This window comes from Peromyscus maniculatus, chromosome 12 (assembly GCF_049852395.1).
Source record: "Peromyscus maniculatus bairdii isolate BWxNUB_F1_BW_parent chromosome 12, HU_Pman_BW_mat_3.1, whole genome shotgun sequence".
NCBI lineage: Eukaryota > Metazoa > Chordata > Mammalia > Rodentia > Cricetidae > Peromyscus > Peromyscus maniculatus.
Window position 1 is genome coordinate 9,402,688 of NC_134863.1, and position 21,764 is coordinate 9,424,451.

Genomic DNA, 21,764 nt, shown 5'->3' on the forward strand with positions numbered 1-21,764 from the left:
CGGATCTAGGGTGGGTCTCCAGCCCTCAAGTGATTCAGATATAGAGTGAGTCTCTCCACATCAAATGATCCAGTCAAGAATCCCTTCCAGCTGCTTGGGTTCTGGTTGACTCCAGTGTAGTTGAGCTGACAACCAAGATTACCCCCTGCAAGTCTACCCCGTGTCAGCCCAACACAGGCACACCTCCTCATGTCATGCTTACTTGCCACAGAAAAACCAATAACTAGGTGGTAATTTTGATACCATGCTGTAACTATCCCATGGACAACCTCCAACTATAGATTTTAAAATAGGTGGCAATATCCTTTGAGGAATGCCTGGTCTAATGGTACCCATCCCAACCCACCTCCAGGGGTGCAGTGCTGATTTTGGGTCACTGTTCCAGGCAGAGGCAACTCCAGTATGTTCCGTGTGACCTTCCCAGCCAGAATAGCTGTCACTCCGTTGGTCATAGAAAATTATGGGGATTCTGTCACTTTCTAATGGTACCCATCCCAACCACACATTGTGGGACTGGGAAATAACTACAAGATGAGTTTGGGGATCCACTAGTCCAACTGTAACCCGGATACTAGCCAAGACTCCATCAGTCCCCAACCTCCAAAGCCCTTACTTCAACTGGATGGCCACAATGTTTCTTGTGGTCTTTCAGAATCAGTTTCAGTCAGAACCAGTATCCAATACACCTGCAAAGTCTGACTATTTCTTTTTCCTCCAGTGTATGGTTTGCCTTGGAAAAGGCCACAGGTTCCCTCTGGGGAAAGATGGGAGAAAGTCTGACAGGAAAACTCTTGGGTATTTCCTCAAGGATCTTGACCAATGAAAGACCTGACTGTTCTTCATTCTCAGGGTCCTGGGTTTGCAAACTGGCTCAAGTGTGGACCATGGAAATTGGTCCATGGACTGAGATTCCCTATTGCTATAATCAAATGTAGGCTTTATTTGTTTGGGGGATTTTTCTGCTTATGCAGATCAGACAAAAACATAATAATATTTATGTCTTTCTTGGAGACTGAAGAATCCATATGAATAGTGCCACCATAAACGTCACTTTGCCTGTGCTGCCCATTACAGGTCAGGCTATTCTGCACATTGCTTTGCTTGGGCCGCCATTATGGTAACTACAGTCACCTTACCTGGTGATTCAGTGTTTCCAGGTGGCCCCTGTTACTCCTGGCCCAATCAGCCCATTGCATTCATCTCATCCATTTGAACTGCAGCCTCTCCTAAAGTGTGCCACAAAGAAACCAGTGGTCAGAAAGCTCTTCAAGTGTGCAGATGCCCCCATAAGCAGGGGCACCGTGAGCTGACTGAACTAGACCGCTTCGTGGGTAGAAAGAAAGGCTTTATTGGGAACCAAACTGCCAACGCTGTGGGGGTGGGTGACAGAGAGAAGGGCAAAATGCCTGAAAAGCAGATTTTCTATGACAGTCAGCAGGGTGGGAGTCTTTTTGCTGATACAGGCTGTCAGGTTGACATGACCTTGAGCTAGATGCTCTCGTCTGAGGTAGCTGACCTTGGAGGACAGATTAAGGAAGGCTCCTGTTGATTTAAGGGAAATTCCTCTGTTTACCTGGCCAAAGTCTGCTGGACATTGTCACCTGTCACCAGCAGTGCCGTGGGTGCACTTTGGACCTAACACCCCTCTCATTTTGTATCTATAGCATTAGTGCTGGGCATGCCTTCTGGGCCTTCCCATTGTGGAGGATTAGCTTTTACACAGCATAGAACTCTAGCATTGCAATTTCCTGGGCCTTCACATTCCCTTCATCAACAGTAAGTGAAGGGATGTCAGGCATCTCTGCATCTCTAGCCTCAGACAACCAATTGAATGAACTTTTGGCACCCTTTTTAAACTCCCTTATCAAACCTAGAATCTCCGTCAGTCAGTCCATATTGAAAAACTCTACCTGATCTAGTTTTATGTTCCACCATTATCCCACACCCTTAAAAATCCATCCCCACATGTATTCCCCAGACTTCTGAATGAATGAATGAACAAATTCATCAAACTCTTCAGTAGTGTAGTGCACCTCCTCATGGAGTACGTTTTCTATCTCCTCTACAATTCCCGGATACCTCCTTCAGTGAAGGGCATTGGGCATTCTGCAGACAATGAAGGATTAATTCCTCAGGCAGAGGTGGGAAGTACAGTACTGCAGGGGTAGAGGTGCGGATGCATCCTCTGCTGAGGATGGAGAGACTGCTTCCTCAGGTGAGACACATCCTTCAGAACCTGAGGGTTCAAAGTTCTCAGCCTCAGTAGGGTCCCTCTACACATCTCTATCCAAGCTACAGGATCCCATTCCTTACCAGTCAGTGCCCTTTAACTATGGGTAGCCTCCAAGTCTGAGGCTTAGATTTCATTGTAATTTAGTCAGTCTTATAATAAAGGTTGTGGCTTGATTTCCCACAACTCTGTGGCTTCTGATTCTCTTTCAGGGTACACTTAGAAACCTTTAGACTGTTCGAATCTGGAGCCAGTTGGTTGTTTGACTGAGTTCATTCTTTTCCTTTGCACCACATCTTGAGATGCTACGAGTTGGTTAATTCTATCCTTTTTCAGTTTACCCAGAGATGCTAGAAGCATCATTATTTTCCTAACTTCCCCCACAAGTTATCAAAAGGGTTACTTATATATTGTTTCACTGAATTCCTTGCTCCTTACAGTAGGTGAATTGGGATAACCAGATGTATTTATCTTGATAAACTCTTAAAGTAGTTCACGCCGTAGATCGTTAGTGTTTTCTATACTTCTAGGGGAGGCTTCAACAACTGGAGTGGTTGGAAAACCTACTCCCGGTACTTAAAAATTCATCCTTACAGTTCTGTTTCTCTAAAATCATTCATGGTACCACAGTCTATATCAGTTTTGGTTCTCTAGAAGAACAGAACTGATAGAATAAATGTATATACAACAGAGAGTAAACAAGTATATATACAACAGATAACCAGGTACCATTTAATGATTGATTTGTTCACATAGTGACATTTCTCAGGTGTGTATACCAGTGACATGTACACACACATACACACATGGGGTTTATTAGAGTAGTTTACAGACTGAGATCTCACTACTTCAACAATGATTGTCCCCAAAGAAAGGCCAAGAATCTGGTGGTTGTTCAGTCTAGAAGGCTGGATGTCCTAGCTCGTTTTCTGTCTGTTTTAGAATCTCAGAGAAATAGGTCCTAATACCAGTGAAGGAGTGTCTCAGCAATGGGAGATACAGACTTCCCAACAAGAGTGCAGGCAAAAAGTCAAAGCTGCTTTCTTCATGTCTGTTCATGTGGGCTGCCCCGCTTGAGTGCCCAGCATGGGGTGGGTCCTCCCGTAGCAAATGTTCCAATCAAGAAAATCCCTCACAGGTGTGCCCAGCTGTTTGCGTGTTAGGTATTCCAGATGTGGTCAAGTTGACAACCAAGATTAGCCATTGCGGTTGTACTTTCGTAGTGAATAACTTAGAGTATGAAGCAGCCGTGGGTTGCTGTCTCACATAAGTAAGGATAATTTTTTCTTTGTTGCTGTAGCTTTCTTTAGAACAGGGTGGTCTTGGAGGTAAGTTGAAAGAAATCCTAGAAGTGGCCAAAGCTTTAGAATCTTTTAGTCACCACTGAGAGTGTGAAGTATTGTCCAGTGGCTTCGGGCAGTGTTTGGACTCACTACTGGATGCTGTCTGTCTCCCTAGATGACACTTCTGGAGGGCAGCATTGCAATCAGTGGGACCTTTGCTTATGTGGCCCAGCAGGCTTGGATTCTCAATGCCACTCTGAGAGACAACATTCTCTTTGGCAAGGAATTTGATGAAGAAAGGTAAGACAGACACGTTTGGTTTCCGTCATCTTTCCTTTGGCCGTATGTGAGAGAAAGCAGTCCCCATCCGTGGGCTTTGTCTGTCACCACGTCCCTGATTCTCTGTCACTTTGTGTCCTTCAGGTACAACTCAGTGTTGAATAGCTGCTGCCTGCGGCCTGACTTGGCCATTCTCCCGAACAGCGACCTGACTGAGGTACAAGCCTTCTGCCCCTGACAGGCCACCGTAGCAGGGAGGGGCTTTGGAGAACTTTGCAAGGACATGCCAGAATCCCTTCCTGGGAGGGTATCTCCCAGGAAAGAACCACACAGAGAGTTTTGCTTTCATGAACCTATGTTAGTAATGCATTTGTTGATCAGCACAAGAATATCAATACTGCCTGTTCTAGGTATTTACATACCTAAATACTAGTGAATATACCTAGATACATGCAGATCTTAAGCATATCCCATTCACATTCCAAATAGTTTTGTTTTTACTCTGTTTAAATATTTTTTAGCAGGGCATGATGGTACATGCCTTTAATGTTAGAACTTGGGAAGCAGAGGCAGGTAGAAGTCAGCCTACATAGCAAGTTCCAAGATTGTATTGTGAGATCCTGTAGATGTAACAGTCTTATTAAATAAGAAACACAGAGCCAAATGCAGAGTTAAAAGCCCAAGAGGTCAGAGCAGCAGCTGAGAGCTGAGACTAAAAACCGCCTTCTTACCCTTCCTGCCGCTGCCATCCTTCCCCTCCAAAAGAGACCTACTTCCTGTGTATCTGTCTTTTTATTGGCTTTCTGTTCTGCCTTCTCATTGGTTGTAAACCCAACCACATGACCTCCTCGTCACTTCCCATCTATACAGACCTCCAGGTCTTCTATGGTTGGTATTGAGATTAAAGGTGTATGTTTCCATGCTGGCTGTATCCTTGAACACACAGAGATCTGTCTGTCGTGTGATTAAGGGCGTGTGCTACCACTGCCAGACTTCTGCTATGACTTGCTATTAGCTCTGACCCCCAGGCAACTTTATTTATTAACACACAAAATCACATTTCAGCACAAATAGAACATCACCATAAGACCCCTTTGAGAGGCAGGGTGGTGGAAAGACTTGAGTAAATATTTTTTAAACTGCAAGTCAAACAAGTGCATGTGGAGCTTCTTTCCCACGGTCCATCTGCCTTCCACTAGATAAGGAGAGCCTTCGAATAAATCTCTCTCCTCTGTCCTGAGCAGGCTCTGTGTCTGCTTCTTTGGTGAGCTGACTTCAGTTAAACCCTCATACCAGATTTGGTAATGATTTAATTAATTCCTAAGTTTTCAAATCTTGGTCTCCAGATCAGGGGCATCAGCATCACTTGGAAGCTTGTTAGAAATGCGCATTGTTATGTTATATTCCTGAACAATTTGTTTTTCTGTTTTAATAAGCTCTGCAGATAATTCTGGTACATACCAAGTTTGAGAACCTCTGATTGATAGCATGTTTTGCTTTTGGTTTTTTTTTTTTCCCTAAAAATGACATTTAAAAACCAATAGAAAATCAAGTGCCATTTGATGATTAGATTATTCATTTGTTCACATAGCAGCATTTGTCAGGTGTAGATGGACATTTCTGTCCCACCAGCAACTCCCAAATACCTGGCAGCCACTTCCCAAATTACCACATAGAGGCTTATATTAATTATAAATGCTCGGCCAATACCTCAGGCTTATTACTAGCTAACTCTTACACTTAAATTAACCCATAATTCTTATCTATGTTTAGTCACCTTTTCTCAGTATGGCATTCTCATCTTGCTTCTCTTGCAACTCCTATGACTCTGCCCTTCCTCATCCCATCATACTTAGTTTGACTTTCCCTCCTAACTGTATCCTGTTCAGCTATTGGCCAGGCAGCTTGTTTATTAAACCAGTCACAGTGACATATATTCATACAGTGTAAAGGAATATTCCACAGCATTTTCCTCTTTTTTGTCTAAATAAAAAACAGGCAGTTTTAACTTTAACATAGTAAGATTATATACAACAAAAACATTTATCAAGTAAGAATTATAGTTACAATATCTAGTCTATTTGTGTTTGGCAAAATTAGAGAAAATACTCCATTTTCTCTCCTATCCTGGTGAGTCCAAAGTGTTAATACCTAATTCACTTTCTATCCTAACTTATATTACCAACCCAAAACTATCCTTTTATGTCTCTCAACCTTATATACTTTACACCTCTTTTGTGAGTGACTTTTCTGAATTTGGCAACAAGGAAAACTTAATCTTCAACTCCATCAGAGATGTGAGAAGGATATAATATCCTGAGTAAACAGGAAGTGCAGAGCAAATAACTTCCAAAACTAAGAAATGACAGAAATAGCTGGCTGCCTGGACAGTCACTCAAAGTTCCTCTGTAATGCTGGGGCATCCATCCCTGGCCTATAGGCTGAGAATACCTGACAGACTTATCTGTGAAGCAGCATTTTTGAAGGACTGCTCTACCCCATCTTGGCAAAACTTGGTAGTCACTTTTTTGTGTGTCCTGCTGGTCCAGTTTGAACAGTAACTGTCAGTAGTTGAGGCAAGGGCAGTTTTTTTACCCACATGGCTAGCTTTTGCCATAAAGAAAGCAAACTCCATATGGAGTTTCTTCAATGCCCATCTTCTTTCCTGGAGTGCATTGGTGATACCAGGAGCAGACGTGTCTCACTGCCATGAAAAGACTAAGTTATTAAAACACTTTAAATGCCATATTCTGTAGGTCTTTGAAGTGTTTGAAGATTACCTACCTATCTGAAATATATCTTTGTATACCTAGAAAATCTAATATGACTATAAGTTTGACTATTAATCTGTATTTCTTAATTATACATTATATTTTTAAATGAACTGTTAAGCACAATACTCCAAACAAGAGTAGAAACATAGATACAGTAGATTTTAACAAACATAACCTCAAATTTGTATCAATATATAAAAATTCATACCAATGTAAAATATTTAGACTAGTAGTTGCTTTTTTGGTTTAAAAGTATATTCAATAATCTACCCTTTTATCTTATAATTTCTATATCATACCTCCCCCTCCACTCTTTTTAGAAAGAGATTTTTGAATCTTATCTCCTTTGTTCAGGTTTTTTCTGACCATTACCAGCAATAACTTGTAACCAACCCCCCTTAAATGATAATAAACATCCATAATCCATCTTTTAGGGATAAAAGTTCTCTAGAGTTGCTGATTGGGGTGCTGGTGATCTTTGGGGGACCCTGAGAAAGTTTAGATCAAATCCTGACTGGAGTATTCTGTGAGGCTGGATATCTCAGCCAGCAGCCTTGAAGTTGTTGTGGATGCAGAATTCTGAGGAGACTGTAACAGGCACTCTGAGATGCTGGATCACTAGGCCATCTGTTCTCATTGGTGTCTGGTCCCCTTGCTCTGAAAATACATAAAGTTTTAAAGGTAACATACATATCTGTATTAATACAAGTATAAACTGTACATTGTACGTAAATCAGCCAAAGATGATTTTTTTTTGTTTTGTTTTATGTTTGAGCAGGTAAAATATACATCACGTGTCTTGTAGTTCTTTTTTGTTTATATTTTATGCCTGTAGTCAGGATTTCAGGGGGTCTTCCTTGATCAAACCTGATTTTCTTTAACTTTTAACAAATCCACAGCCTTTTATTTTTAATGTAAATAAAAGCAGAACCTCTTTTCCAAAGTAACATGTCTTTTGACTTCCATTTTGAAGTCAAGACATTTTCAAAAATATATAGGTTGGTTTAATGCAGCAGCATGTATAATCAAATGTCTCTTAGCAGCTATTGCTTCTTCCTCAGCAGTCAAAAAATTCAAAGACAACACAATAACATACAGTATCCAGATATACAGTATCCAGATACAGTATCCAAAATACACAGTATCTGTGTATTTTCCATCTTTAGGTGGCTTTTTTATTTAATGTTATTTTACTCCCCCTTTAAGGACATTATTATTTTAAAACTGTAGTTTTATTTATTTTTTTATTTTATAATTTAATTTAATTTTACATATCAGCCACGGATTCTCTTGTTCTCCCTCTCCCTTTCCCCACCTTCCCCCCAGCCTACCCCCCAAAACTGTAGTTTTAAATCTATAACTGTATATGCTGTTTCTTTTCTTTCTCCCAAGCCTGTGTATATTTTTAAGCACACTAAACCATTTAGATTTTTTTTTGTCTGAATTGGTGGTTACTGCATATCTTTATCTTTTGCTGACCACATGAGTCTTTAAACTGCTAAGTGGCGTGGCCAGGACCAAAGCAGTGGCTTTGGCGGCTGGCTCTACCCAACTCCTTGGTCTGTGAGCGCTTATCTTCATGGCAGAGGTACTGGCAAGAGCCACACTTGCCACCCTAACTCGAGGACTTTCTGGGTTCACACTGCCACCGAGTAGTGTGCCACTGACTACTCATAAACTCCATTTAAGAGTTTGGTAGCAGGACTTCCCAAAGGAACCATCTGTGCCACCAGCACAAGCCAGGAAGTCATGGCTTAAAGGAGCCATGCCTCTGTTCACTGCCAGCAAACAGAGCCCACCCAAGAAAATGCTACTACTAAGGAGCCATGCTTGACTCTGTTCTTTTGTGTGTTTAGAACCCTTTTTTAAAAAAGCTTTCTCAGGTTTTATGTGGAATTTTTTTGTCAAACGTTTGGATGCTACACATAGATAAATGTTTCTGTCCTGCCAGCAACTCCCAAAGACCCAACAGCTGCTTCCCCAATTACCACACAGAGGCTTATATTAATTATAAATACTTGGCCAATACCCTAGGCTTATTACTAGTTAACTCTTACACTTAAATTAACCCATAATTCTTATCTATGTTTAGCTATGTGGCTTGGTATCTTTTCTCAGTATGGCATTCTTATCTCTCAGGTGTGTGCCAGTAGTTGCCTGGTATTGGGACTGTAAAGGAACAGGACAGTATTTTGTAAATAGAAGAAGTTATAGTTAAGGGGATAAGAGACCCAGATAAATTGGCACAAAATTAAACGAGCCCCCTTCTGTGGGTATGAGTCAGAGGAGGTTGGAGGAGTTTCCCAGAAGAGATGGTACCACTGTCAAGCAGGCACAGTGCAGAAAAACGATGTTATGTAGGTTCATAATGTACACGTTGTTTCAAATCTCAGGGTATGGGGGGTTGTATTTGACTATTTAGATTCTTTCAGGGTTCTTGAAGAGTTTTAGGCAGGGATGAAGAATGGTCAACTTCTTGTTTTAGAAAACTCTTTCTGTGGGCAGTATCAAAGCCACATGTAGGTCAGATTGGTACTTAGATGGTTGTGGGCTGAGACCCCCCAGTTCCTAGGAAGATCACACTGGCACTTTATATAGGCCAGGAGTTTAAGAGTCAGTTCGGTTAAGGAAGAGAAAAGATGACTGGGATGACTATTAAGCACTGTTCTGGATTTAAGATAGAGGCTTCCCTTTGCTTTGGGGTTCATAGATTGGAGAGCGAGGAGCCAACCTGAGTGGTGGACAGCGCCAGAGGATCAGCCTTGCCCGCGCCTTGTATAGTGACAGGAGCATCTATATCCTGGATGACCCCCTCAGTGCCTTGGATGCCCACGTGGGCAACCACATCTTCAACAGTGCCATCCGGAAGCACCTCAAGTCTAAGACGGTTCTGTTTGTTACACACCAGTTACAGGTACGGCACATCCTCTCCTAGGCCGCTCACGTACGCTTGGTACAGGGGTGGGCGTGGGCCAGGTATCTCTGAGACAATTAGCAGTTCCTAGGGTTTGCCGTTTTCATCTCCTGGGCAAAGAGCCTTCTGACCAAATACCAGCACTCCAGTTGGCCATCCGACCCGGGGGTCCTTGAAAATTGCTGGTTTTGCATGCAGACCAGCAAGTAGAAGGGCTGAGAAGAGCATCTGGTGTAGAGTTTGGGTCGCGTTAGTCTGGAAGAAAGCATCGTGGTGGCATCGGTGGGTGACAAGCACAGCCCTCTGTGAAGGCAGTCATCGCAGAGTCCTGCTCCACACGGTTGCTGTCTGAGCAGTCAAGTTCAGTCTGGGGCCCAGGTTCCCCTTCTGCTTCAGAAAACCCGTAAATTCTGTGTCCTTCCGCATGTAGTGAAAGGATTTGAATTGATTGTTAGTTTATATGAGACAGAGTCTCACGGTCTACCCCTGACCTGGCTTTCGATTTGTAGACCAGGCTGGCCTCAGCCATCTCTTCCTCCTGGCATAAAGGCCTGTGCCACCATGCTCAGCCAGGATTTGAAATTTAATGGGATTTTGTGCAGCTCCATCCTCAGAACACATAAGAACTACTATCTGGCCTGTGTACAGGATGCAGTAAACTAAAGCAGAGGCTGTCGGCCTTGAGACTGTTCACACTGAGGACTGGCGACTCTGTGTGGTGGGGGTCGGGGCGGGGGATATAGGGGGGTCTGCTCCGTGCAGTCAGGTCTTGGTCCACTCTATGCCAGGAGTATCTCTCCCCCTCATTTTGACAATCTGAAATATCCTGGAGTTGTCAAGTGGCAGCCAAACCATCTCTGGTTAAGACATATCCAGTGAAGATTGGGTGTTGGAATGTATTCGCATAAATATCAGCAATTCCATGTTGTCCTGGCCCTTGTCTCCAGTACCTCGTTGATTGTGATGAAGTGATCTTCATGAGAGAGGGCTGTATCACAGAAAGAGGCACCCATGAGGAGCTGATGAACCTGAATGGAGATTATGCCACTATTTTTAATAACCTGTTGCTGGGAGAGACACCCCCTGTTGAGGTAAGGTTTGCTGGGTTTATACGTCTCGTTTCTACCCAGGGAGGGAGACATGACACCTACTCTGGAAGAGCTCAGTTGAACTCTGTGTGCCGTGGTGTCCTAGGACCAGACTTCTGTGCTGTGTTCACCTGCGGGAGAGCAGGAGGAGGGGTGAGAATTAGAGACTGTGTGCTAGTGTGTGGTCTCAGCTCGGCTCCTTAAACCTCGACTAGAGCAGTGTGAGACTCTCTCTGCATGTACCAGTGTTCAAGGTGTCGGGAAGGGAATGAAATGCTGCATACATTTGGATGTGACCCATGGTATCTTGGATCCTGATTTGACACTTAGGTGCTCTGGTTACTGGGCTAAGTCCTTTAGATACCATTCATTCCATTAGATGTTTTATTTGAATGGTGCGGCCAGGCATGTTTTTCTCTCCCTTGGAGAGGAGGAAGCTGAGGCCCAGCTGAGTTGAGCAGCTTGCTGATAAGGATGGTTTGATCCCAGGTTTCTTGGTATTTGTGCCCACCCACCCCCTGTGCAGCACCCAGAGGCCAGCTTTCCATGCCTTCACGCAGGCTCCAAGCTAGGGCACACGGCACGTGTAGAGCAGTCCCAGAGGCCATGCTTCCTTCCTGACAGCGTCCCAGTTTTCTGGGGTCCTGAGAGTGACTCAGGCTGGGGTTCAAACTGTCTTGTTGCTTGCCAGGTTATTTTGAGACTGACGCAGAATGAAAGGATGTTCCTGGGACCCTCGCATGGCTTACCTCAGCGTTTCACTTTTATGATTTCACGTGCAGCGCAGCCAACTGTCCATAACTGATTTGTTAGGCCGTTTGGTAAACTTCTAGCCATCCTGGGATCACCAGTGACATCTATAGAGACACTCTGATCCAGATTTAAGTTTTATGATCTGCTATGACTTCTGGGAAGCTTTGGACTCCCCAGATGTTGCCTCCTCACTGTAGAGTTGGAGGGGGAAATCAGACGGAGAGAAACTAATTGTCCAAGGAGCAAGAGATAGATACTGAACAGCTAGGACGTTAGCTGGGAAGCATGCTTCCTGACTGTCATTTAAGAGGCCAGCAGGATGGCAGTGGATAATGGAACTGGATTCGTAAGCCTGGCCACCTGAGTTCAATTCCCAGAAGCCACCAAGTTGTCCCCTGACCTCCACATGTGCCCATGGTACGTGGACCCTGACACACAGTTACTTATAGTTGTTGTGTTGATTACTATGTAATCTGCTTCCCCCAGGAAGTGATCCACAGATGCTAATATCTTTTTAAACATGCCATGCAGTGAATATATTCAGAGCCCTGTCTGCTTATCCAGATACAGCTCTAGCTAGATTTCATATTTTTAAATTTTCACTGTGTGTTTAGAAAGTCTAACTGGTAAACCTGCTGAGGATATGACATATCATGTAAAATTGAATTCAGTGACGTGTATGGAGGAAATTTTCTGAAGATGCAGCAGGAACTTGGCAAGGGGCATTAAATAGGGTTTTTTGTTGGTGATGTTTTTGTTTTCTGCCTCAGATTCAGTTTGATGACTGCTGATTTATTAACTCTGTGCCCTGCTCTGGGTAGTTATGGCAGTAGGTGCTGAGTAGAGTCACCCTGTGTGGGACTCGTCTTGTCTTGGAAGGACGTCAGTTAGATACTGTAGGGCAGGCCGGTCGGTGCTTTGGTGCTCTCACAGGTAATTCTAACCAGGTACTGTAGCGTGCTGCAGGAGTGCTGAGGGAGCTGAGCTTTATTGCAGAGAGTGTAAATTGCCTTCAAAAGGTGTAATATTTAAACCCATCTGAATAGGGACGCCTGTGACTGAGATTGGAACAAGGAGGGGACTTAGCTTGGACAGGGGTTGAGGAATGGTGTGAGGTCGGTCAAGTGGGGCCGGAGAGTAGGAGCCATGGGAAGTAGTGAAATGAGAGAGGAATCGACAGCCGTGGGTCGGGGCCACAACGCAGAGATCCCGCACAAGCGAGCGGAGAAGTTTGGGGTTCTTCTGTGGTGGCAGAGGGAAATGGGGGTATCTCTGGATCTGAGTGAGTATGTGGCAGGTCACAGGTAGGAATGGAAGTGTCTTCAGTGCTACTTAATCACTGGGGCAAATTGAAGAATAATCTAGTACGCCTGCCTGGGTTTGCAGGCTAGGTCCTGAACGGCTTAGTGGAGAAGTCAGTGGACTAACAGGGTAGGAACCTGAATCCCAAAAGAGTGAAGGGGTTGAGTTAGTACGAGAAATTCGTGTAGATTATTGTAGGTGGCTTTCTTAAGAACGTAGGTGTGCCAGGCATGGTGTCTGGCCTGGGATCCTGAGTAGACCAGGGTCAGTGTGGGCTAGACACAGAAACCTGGTGTCAAAAGGAAGTAAGAACTTGGTTGTGTCTTTTATTTGTATTACTAGCTCAATGAAGGGTCCTCTAGTAGATCTCCTGTAGACATTGATCTGAAGGAACATTGTGTGACTGGAGATTTTTTTTTTTAATGTTATTAGATTAATTCAAAAAAGGAAGCTAGTGGTTCACAGAAGAAATCCCAAGACAAGGGCCCCAAACCAGGCTCAGTGAAGAAGGAGAAGGCAGTGAAGACAGAGGAAGGTAAGCACATTTGTGAGAGTTCTGTTGGTCATTTATCAGGAATAATGCCGTGTGGAGATGGATGGTGTTTGATGCCATTGTGTGTCACACTTCTAAAATAACGAAGTTCCAAGGTCATATTACGTGAGGGCCCTGGGTGTGCCCCAGCAAGGGAAGTCAGATAACCTTTGGTCCTTTGCCTTTTCTGCAGGCAAAGGGTGGAGTCAGTTGTGGGTAATTACAGCTGAGTCATCCTGAGTGAGCCTGCCTTCCTTCCAGTCACCTCTGGCCTTGAATTGAAATCCCAGTTGTAGCTGGGTGTCCAGCGTGCCTCATCCCCAGTCTGCGCCAGCCCAGGAAGCTTGCTGCCTGGTCCTGGTGCTGTTTGCAGAGCTCTAGAGGACTCACAGGCGGCAGTTCTTCTGCTGGGACTTCCTCTCCTGGGTCTCAGGAGTCTCAGAAGCTATTTGAAGGCATTTCAAATAGCTATGTGAGTCTCAGAAGGCATTTTCACGTTTGTGAATTTGAAGCATGTGTCTCCTTTGAGATCAGAAGGACAGGCAGTTTATCCAGTGATCTCTTTGTTGAGTCACCTCCCACCTAGTAACTGGAATCTTTTAGGACAAAAGCCTGGGTTCTGGTAGCCCCAGTAAACTGTTCAGCCCCCAGTTCTGAGTACACCAAGTCACGACGAAAACAAAGAAAGGACATTTATTCAGATGGCTACCTTGAAAAGAGGCACTGAGCTGTGGGAGGCCAGCTGGGAGACCAGTTCCCACATTTTACCCCAGGGTACTCTTGAGGAGAGAGGGATAAGAGATTTAGATAGAAGGATAGGGGGAGGGAAACAGACAGAAACACAAGATATCCTCGGGAGGGCCTGGATCCTTATCCACCAGTCCCTTCTGTCTCTTCTATAGGGCCTTTTATAGGAATGCCAAGGTGTGGAGCAAAAGACCTCCCCCAAGCACAGCCAAGTGCAGACCCTTCCAGTCACCTGGTAACCACACACGTGGTCAAGCAATCCTCTAATGCAGCCCTGCTGGCTGAGCTCAGATCTCATCAAGTCACAAAGAGTGAGCTCAGATCTCAATAGGAAACCTTTATGGCCCCCACACTGAGTGATGCCAAGTTCACCCCCAGAGTCCTGACATCAGCTTTCAGGTTAAACAGAGGGAGAATGGAACAAGTGGTCTGCAATTCCAGTCAGTGGTTCTTGCCCATCCTTGTCCTGGTTCTTGGGGGGAGCTGTCTGGTTTTTACAAGATGGTCATTTCTATTCCGTGGCGTAGCCCTGCTTGTACGGATAATTACCCTCCTGGGTGGAGAACTGTCTTTCTTGTGAGGTTTTGTTCTTCCTGGACAAAGGTCTAGGGTCATTCAGAGCTTCACCAGTCTGACCAAGAATAATCTTAACAAAGAGGCTTTTTATTTAGATACTAGATGGCTAGGGCTGCTCCTGGGACTCAGAATTCCTGGGATGTAGCATCAAGTCACAACGAGTCAGGGGTTTATACGGCAAAGAAACATGAGGTTTCATTACATCCATGTGCAGGCCTACATCCTGCAATCGGAAGGTTATATTTTGTTTAAGTGAAGTCACAAGCCCTTAGCAAACATATGTCTTGCAGGTGTCCTGGTTCTCTTGAATAAGCAGCTTTGTTTACAGAAGCAGAGCAGTGGTTAACATTGTGACTGTTTTCCTATATAAACTATCTTTCATAAACAACGGTTCCATTAAAATTGTACAAGACAGGATGGCCCTTAACAGTCTTTAACATTCTAGGAAGCATCTGTCCTTGGCCCAGTGAGGCTTTTATATTAGAGGTAATTTTGTTTTATAGACTTGTTGAGCACAGTAATTTAAACTTAAATCATAATGTTAGCCATCAGTGAAGGTTTAGGCCAGTGGCCTAATCTTTTCAGCCTTGAGGGGTTATGAAATTGGCTCTGCCATTGCATTTAGTACATGTTTCTCTGTTTCATCAGGCTCTCCCTCAGACTGTGACACTGTCCTCAGTGAGGTTCTGAAAGGCAGGGACCTCTGTAGCCTCATCTTGTAGATGGTGCTGAAGAAATGTTCAATAAATGGGTGTTAGGATAGAGAGGGGGTAATTATTTTTTTTGAAACGGGGTTTCTCTGTGTGGTCATGGCTGTCGCTCTGTAGCCCAGTCTGGCCTCGAACTCACAGAGATCCGCCTGGCTCTGCCTCCCGAGTGCTGGGATTAAAGGCATGCACCACCACATCCAGCCAGAGAGGAGGTAATTCTGATCTTTGAGGCTATAGGTTCTGTTATTCTGCTGCTGTATACATGGCTTAGTTCTATGCAAAGGGAAATGCCCCAGAGGAGAGGAAGGAAGAGTTCAACCGGGGAAAACCAAGATTCACGGAGTAGACAGTTCCAAACCCCAGGGTCTGAAAACGCCTGCCGACAGTGTGCTCCGGCATGTATGGAAAGAAGTTTCGAGTAGAAGCAATGGAATTGGCTGTAGCTTACCAGTTACCTCATTATTTGGCTATAGCTTAGCTAGTTAGCTTATGTACAGGCCAATTAGGTCTTCCTGCTGCGCACCAAAGCTGGTTTCTATGACTAAACTCTGATGGATGGGTTGTTTGGGTGAGTGCAGCACCTCCCCACAGACGACACAGCACCTCCCCACAGACACAGCACCTCCCCACAGACGACACAGCACCTCCCCACAGACACAGCACTTCCCACAGAGTTTTACTCCCTTCTTTTTTTGTTTTGTTTTGTTTGTTTTTTCGAGACAGGGTTTCTCTGTATAGTTTTGGTGCCTGTCCTGGATCTCACTCTGTAGACCAGGCTGGCCTCGAACTCACAGAGATCCGCCTGGCTCTGCCTCCTGAGTGCTGGGATTAAAGGCGTGCGCCGCCGGGGGGGGGGGGGGGGGCCTTCTAAGATCATATTTCTTTTCCTCTTCCCAGGGCAGCTCGTGCAGGTGGAGGAGAAAGGGCAGGGCTCCGTGCCTTGGTCGGTCTATGGCGTCTACATCCAAGCAGCAGGGGGGCCCTTGGCTTTCCTGGTCATCATGGTCCTCTTCATGCTGAACGTGGGCAGCACTGCCTTCAGCACCTGGTGGCTGAGCTACTGGATCAAGCAAGGAAGTGGGGTGAGATGTCCGTTCCTGGGAGTTCCGTGTCTGATAATGTGGCCCTGCCTCCCCCGTCCCTGACTGCTCCGAGGGAACTCTGTGCTTGCCTCTAAAAAGAAGCATCAGAAACGCCATGAGATAGCCCAGCAAAGTGCGTAGCTTTGTTTTGCATATCAGTTAAGAGATAATTTAAGGGAGAGACGGCAGTGAGCAGGGACGCTCCCGGATGAGGATGCGTGATGTAGTCTGACAGAATGGAAAAGTCCCTGGCCACCCCAGGGGCTGTCAAGCCAGTCAGCACGTAGAACCGTGGTGTACAGTAAGTCCGTTCTTTGTGTTCCCCCACTCGTAAGAAGAGAAGTGGGCAGCAAGGTTGCCTTGTGTTGGCCATGACCGGGACTGAGGTCATTCCCCGAGTTTCTGTCCTGGAGCCGAAAGTGACCTAGGTGTCTCAGGACTCTCACCCTGTGGCGCCTTCCCTCCAAACAGAACACCACGGTATTTCAAGGGAACAGGAGCTCCGTGAGTGACAGCATGAGGGACAACCCCTTCATGCAGTACTACGCCAGCATCTACGCCCTCTCCATGGCCGTCATGCTGCTCTTGAAAGCCATTCGGGGAGTTGTCTTTGTCAAGGTACACCAGTGGGCGGGCTGTGGGCGGGCTGTGGGCGGGCCGTGGGCGGGCTGTGGGCGGGCTGTGGTGCATCCCTCCCAGATCATGGGAAAGGCTTGGTGGGGCACATGTGTGCAGTGGGCGGGCTGTGGTGTACCCCTCCCCAGATCATGGGAACGCTTGGTGTGGCACATGTGTGCAGTGGGCGGGCTGTGGTGTACCTCTCCCTAGATCATGGGAAAGGCTTGGTGGGGCACATGTGTGCAGTGGCGGGCTGTGGTGCACCCCCTCCCCAGATCACGGGAAGACTTGGTATGGCACATGTGTGCAGTGGGCGGGCTGATGAAATGACTTGGATCTCGTTGGTCTCAGGCTTCCCCTGTTAGTCGCCTGTGTCTTCTGACCGTTTGTACTTACCCCAGCACTGGGAATGGATGTCCTGCAGGGGGGTCACCTGCAGGAGTAGGAATTGACCCTTCCTTGAGTAACCAGGTCTCTGTGCCCTGATCATTTTGTCTCTGCTCCCCAGGGCACACTGAGAGCATCCTCCCGGCTCCATGACGAGCTTTTCCGAAGGATCCTTAGGAGCCCCATGAAGTTTTTTGACACTACCCCAACAGGAAGGATTCTGAACAGATTTTCCAAAGACATGGATGAAGGTATCCCTCACTGGTCCTTTCTTTCATGCTCTGGAGTCCAACCAGTGCTAACTGCCTCTAGCCTTTCCGGGTACCACCCCACACCCATCCCACTCCCCACCCCCCAAAATAAACGTACAGCTTTGTCTCTCCTGAGACTGAGAACAGAGTCTGGCATTTGCATCAAGAATATTTTGAGCCAGGCGGTGGTGGCGCATGCCTTTAATCCCAGCAGTTGGGAGGCAGAGCCAGGTGAATCTCTGTGAGTTCGAGGTCAGCCTGGTCTACAGAGTGAGATCTAGGAATGGCACCAAAACTACACAGAGAAACCCTGTCTCAAAAAAAGACTATTTTGAATTCTCATTCTGCCTATCTGACCTGAAGGTAAAGTCAGAGGGTCAAGCTGTGTGTTGCACCAGAACTCCAAGTTCTCCGTCATCCAGAATATAGTATCACCTCCTGGCCTTTGCTGAGAATGCTAGTGCGGCATTTTATGTGCCTTGTCTTTGTCCACACAATAGCTGTTGATTTTCCTGTCCAGTCAGCAGTGGGTGTTTTATGTGCCTTGTCTTCGTCCACACGACAGCTGTTGATTTACCTGTTCAGTACCCAGGAAGGTTATATCCAGAAAGACTGAGTGATTTGCCCAGGATCAAAAAGCTATTGGATGACCAAGTGGGGAAATGCACTCAGATCTTTTCACTTTAAAGTTACTGTTTTATCTACCACATGGTGGTCAACTCCACAGAAGGAGCTTTGGTAGGCCAGTGGAAGGAAGGCCGTGGCCAGAAGTAAAAGGACCTGTAAGCAGACTCAGTACCAGAACTGGTGCATAATACGTTTCTACTTCTGCACACATGTGGGCACACTGTGTACATTTGCACAGACACATGTACACCTGTACAAACACACACATGAGCACATACATGTACATACATGCACCGATGCACAGACACACACACACACACACACAAACACACACAGAAGAGCTACAGCTTTCGGTTCCGTCCTTGACTGGAGTCTGTGGCAAAAGGGTTTTGAGTCTGAGGCTCCCTTGGCTGTATGCTAAGATCCTTTCTCAGAAGGAAGGGAAGAAAAGCAGCAGTGCTCCTGACAGAGCAGTGTCCTCACGAAAGAACTCAGCCCAAAGAACGGGGTGCAGGGGAGTAGCCAGAGAGACCTGCAGTGTTGCTGTTGAAGGTTCTGCACAGGTCTGATGCTTACATATGTCTAAGCTTTCCTTGTGTTGGCAAGAACATAGATGACCTGGTTTTCCTCTCGGCATGTTTGTCTTCCCAGTATTTTACATACGCATCTGATCCTTTGTAGAGGGAGAGTTTAGCAGGAATAGGAAAAGCTGGGCCGGAGCAGGACGATGGAGGAGAAGACCACTCAAACACGAGCAACGGCTACTCAGTTTATTCTTCTTAGCTAAAGCTGTTAAAGTTTCTCACAGACCTCGGGGATTTCATGGAGCCTTATTATCTATTTCTAAAACTATTTAGCTCCGTTTTCTGTGTTTGTGGGTCCCAAGCGTCTGAAACTTGTTCTCTCGTGGTCTCCTCAGTGGACGTGCGCCTGCCGTTCCAGGCCGAGATGTTCATCCAGAATGTGATCCTGGTGTTCTTCTGCGTCGGAATGATCGCAGGGGTCTTCCCGTGGTTCCTGGTAGCAGTGGGGCCTCTTCTCATCCTCTTCTCAGTCCTCCACATCGTCTCCAGGTAAAGAGGACGCATGCACCGCCAGAGACGAGGCCATCGCTGCCAGTCTCCTCCGGTGACACAGAACCCACTCTCCCCCAGGGTCCTGATTCGGGAGCTGAAGCGCCTGGACAACATCACCCAGTCTCCTTTCCTCTCGCACATCACGTCCAGCATCCAGGGCCTCGCCACCATCCATGCCTACAACAAAGGGCAGGAGTTTCTACACAGGTGAGTGTTGTGGGGTCCCCAGGCTTTGGAGGGGAGCTGGCTGGCGTCTCAGCCGTCACAGTTGCTGTTAGAGGCCATTCCAGGCCAGAGCTTGGGGTCAGAAAGCTCATCCCAAAAGGTATTATTGATGCATCCAAACTGTCTCTGATTTAAACTCAGCCACTTGGTAAGACCTTTTCTGAGAAAATGAGACAACAGAAACACAGCCCAGAGCAAGTGTGGATCTATGACACGCTGCCCTTTGAGAATGTGTGTGCACATTTAGATATCTCTGAAAGGATATGGAAGGAATAGGAATTTGGAAGAAGGAACTGGGGACCCAGAGATTGGTAAGGAAAAGACTGGCTTTTCTGTAGTGAGCCTTTTAAAACTTGTATAGCACTTGTTATACAAGGGTGCAGAGATCCCCTGAACCCCTGTAATTGCCAGATGAGCATGGCATGGCAGCCACCTGGAATGTGAGCCTTAAAAGGCTAAGACAGAAGATCCCAGAGTAAGCTGCTAAGGCAGACTAGCCATGTCTGAATGTTCCAGGTTTGATTGAGAGAGCCTGCCTCAGTAAATAAGGTGAAAGAATGATCAAGGAAGATTCCTCAAGCCTCCACAGGCTCACATGTTCACACATGTGCCCTCACACATACCCTCTGTACACAGACAGACACATGAAAAAAACTTAAAATCCCTGCCCCCCTCTTTCTCGTGTGTGTGTGTGTGTGTGTGTGTGTGTGTGTGTGTATGTGTGTGTGAGTGTGTGTGTGTGTATGTGTGTGAGTGTGTGTGTGTGTGTGAGTGTGTGTGTGTATGTATGTGTGTGTGTGTGTGAGTGTGTGTGTGTATGTGTGAGCATGCATGCACGCACATGTGTATATTGCCTATTAAAGTAAAAATTAAGTCATTTCTCATAAAAATGGTAGAGGAAAACAGGTTAGAAAAAATTACTGTAAAGGACTCAGAAAGAGCCGTCCTGACTGAAGATAATGTCCTGTACAGTGTTTTCTTGGGAGGAGTGGTACAATGTTAACGTCTGAGATTCTACATTTTCTTCATCTTTTTTTTCTCATTGTATTTTTTCTGAAGATTTTACATTTTACTATAAGGAGGAAAGTTGTTTTTGTTTTTTAAGCAAAACACATGTGCCGAGCAGAACTTCCTGTGTGGAGCTCTTTCCCGGTGGTGCTGAGCCTCCTCATGATTGCAGCGACATGTGTCCTCGACATGTGTCCTCGGCGGACGCTGCCTGCCTCTCTCCGGCTGAACTTCAGCCACTGCTTCTGGCTCTGTAGCCTTGGGAAGCAATTTCCCTCTGCAGGTGTGTGTCCACACACTCAGCACTGACCCTGCAGTCGCTCTGAGGGTTTCTTTTTCCCGGTCTTGGACTATGTCTGCTGCTCACCTTTAAAGCCTCGTGCTTTGAGGAAATGATCCCTGACCTGAACTTTCTCTAAAGTTCAGCACAAGCCTTTGGATTCGGCCTCTTTCCCGAATGTTTCTTGTGGTAGATGTTTCTCCCTCAAGTCTTCAGGTTTTTGTTTTTGTTTTTAATGTTATTTGTGTGTGTGTGTGTGTGTGTGTGTGTGTGTGTGTGTGTGTGTGTGTGTGTGTGTGTGTGTTTGAATGAGTTGATGTATACCCTATGCATAGCAGGAATCCCAGGAGGCCAGGGAGGGCATCGGGTCTTCTGGAACTGTGTGTAGTTACACATTGTTGTGAGCTGCCTTGTGGGTATTGAGAACCAAACCCAGTTCCTCTGCGAGAACAGCTGCTGAGCCATCTCTCCAGGCCCTCGGTTTTTACTTTTTTAAAGTCACGGTCTTGCTGTGTTTGCTGGTCTGGAACTCCCTGTTTAGACCAGGCCGACCGCAAACTCCCAGATCCACCTGCTTCCACTTTTCTAAGTGCTGGGATTAGAGGCAGCACCCCCCACCGCCCTCCCTAACATCTCTAGTGTGGGTTTCAGTGCTTCTCAGAGGGTAACTCACATGAGAACACCCGTGCCCTCTCGTGTGAGCCCTGTCTGCCCTGCACTCTGGTCCACGGCGGGTTTGACGTTAGCCCGTGAGTCGGATCGTATGGTCTTCACTCACCATTGCCGTTCTCTTCCTCACAGGTATCAGGAGCTACTGGATGACAACCAGGCTCCTTTTTTCTTGTTCACTTGTGCGATGAGGTGGCTGGCTGTGCGGCTGGACCTCATCAGCATCGCCCTGATCACCACTACCGGGCTGATGATTGTCCTCATGCATGGGCAGATCCCCTCGGCCTACGCGGGCCTCGCCATCTCCTATGCTGTGCAGGTCAGTGTCCGGCCTGGAGGCCTTTGACACTGGG

General features: G+C 46.2%; 1 protein-coding gene across 8 annotated transcripts in view; it reads left to right on the forward strand.

The window, feature by feature from the left end:
• Positions 1–21,764, forward strand: part of Abcc5 (ATP binding cassette subfamily C member 5) — a 94,032-nt gene that overhangs the window by 47,135 nt on the left and 25,133 nt on the right. For all 8 annotated transcript variants that reach the window (XM_042259073.2, XM_006987769.4, XM_042259075.2 and 5 more), the window contains 11 exons: positions 3,689–3,813; positions 3,937–4,009; positions 9,277–9,480; positions 10,428–10,571; positions 13,056–13,158; positions 16,086–16,270; positions 16,742–16,888; positions 17,397–17,526; positions 19,073–19,226; positions 19,308–19,436; positions 21,544–21,730. In XM_042259073.2, coding sequence (XP_042115007.1) covers positions 3,689–3,813; positions 3,937–4,009; positions 9,277–9,480; positions 10,428–10,571; positions 13,056–13,158; positions 16,086–16,270; positions 16,742–16,888; positions 17,397–17,526; positions 19,073–19,226; positions 19,308–19,436; positions 21,544–21,730 — 1,581 coding nt within the window. The remainder of the gene's footprint in view (positions 1–3,688; positions 3,814–3,936; positions 4,010–9,276; positions 9,481–10,427; positions 10,572–13,055; positions 13,159–16,085; positions 16,271–16,741; positions 16,889–17,396; positions 17,527–19,072; positions 19,227–19,307; positions 19,437–21,543; positions 21,731–21,764) is intronic.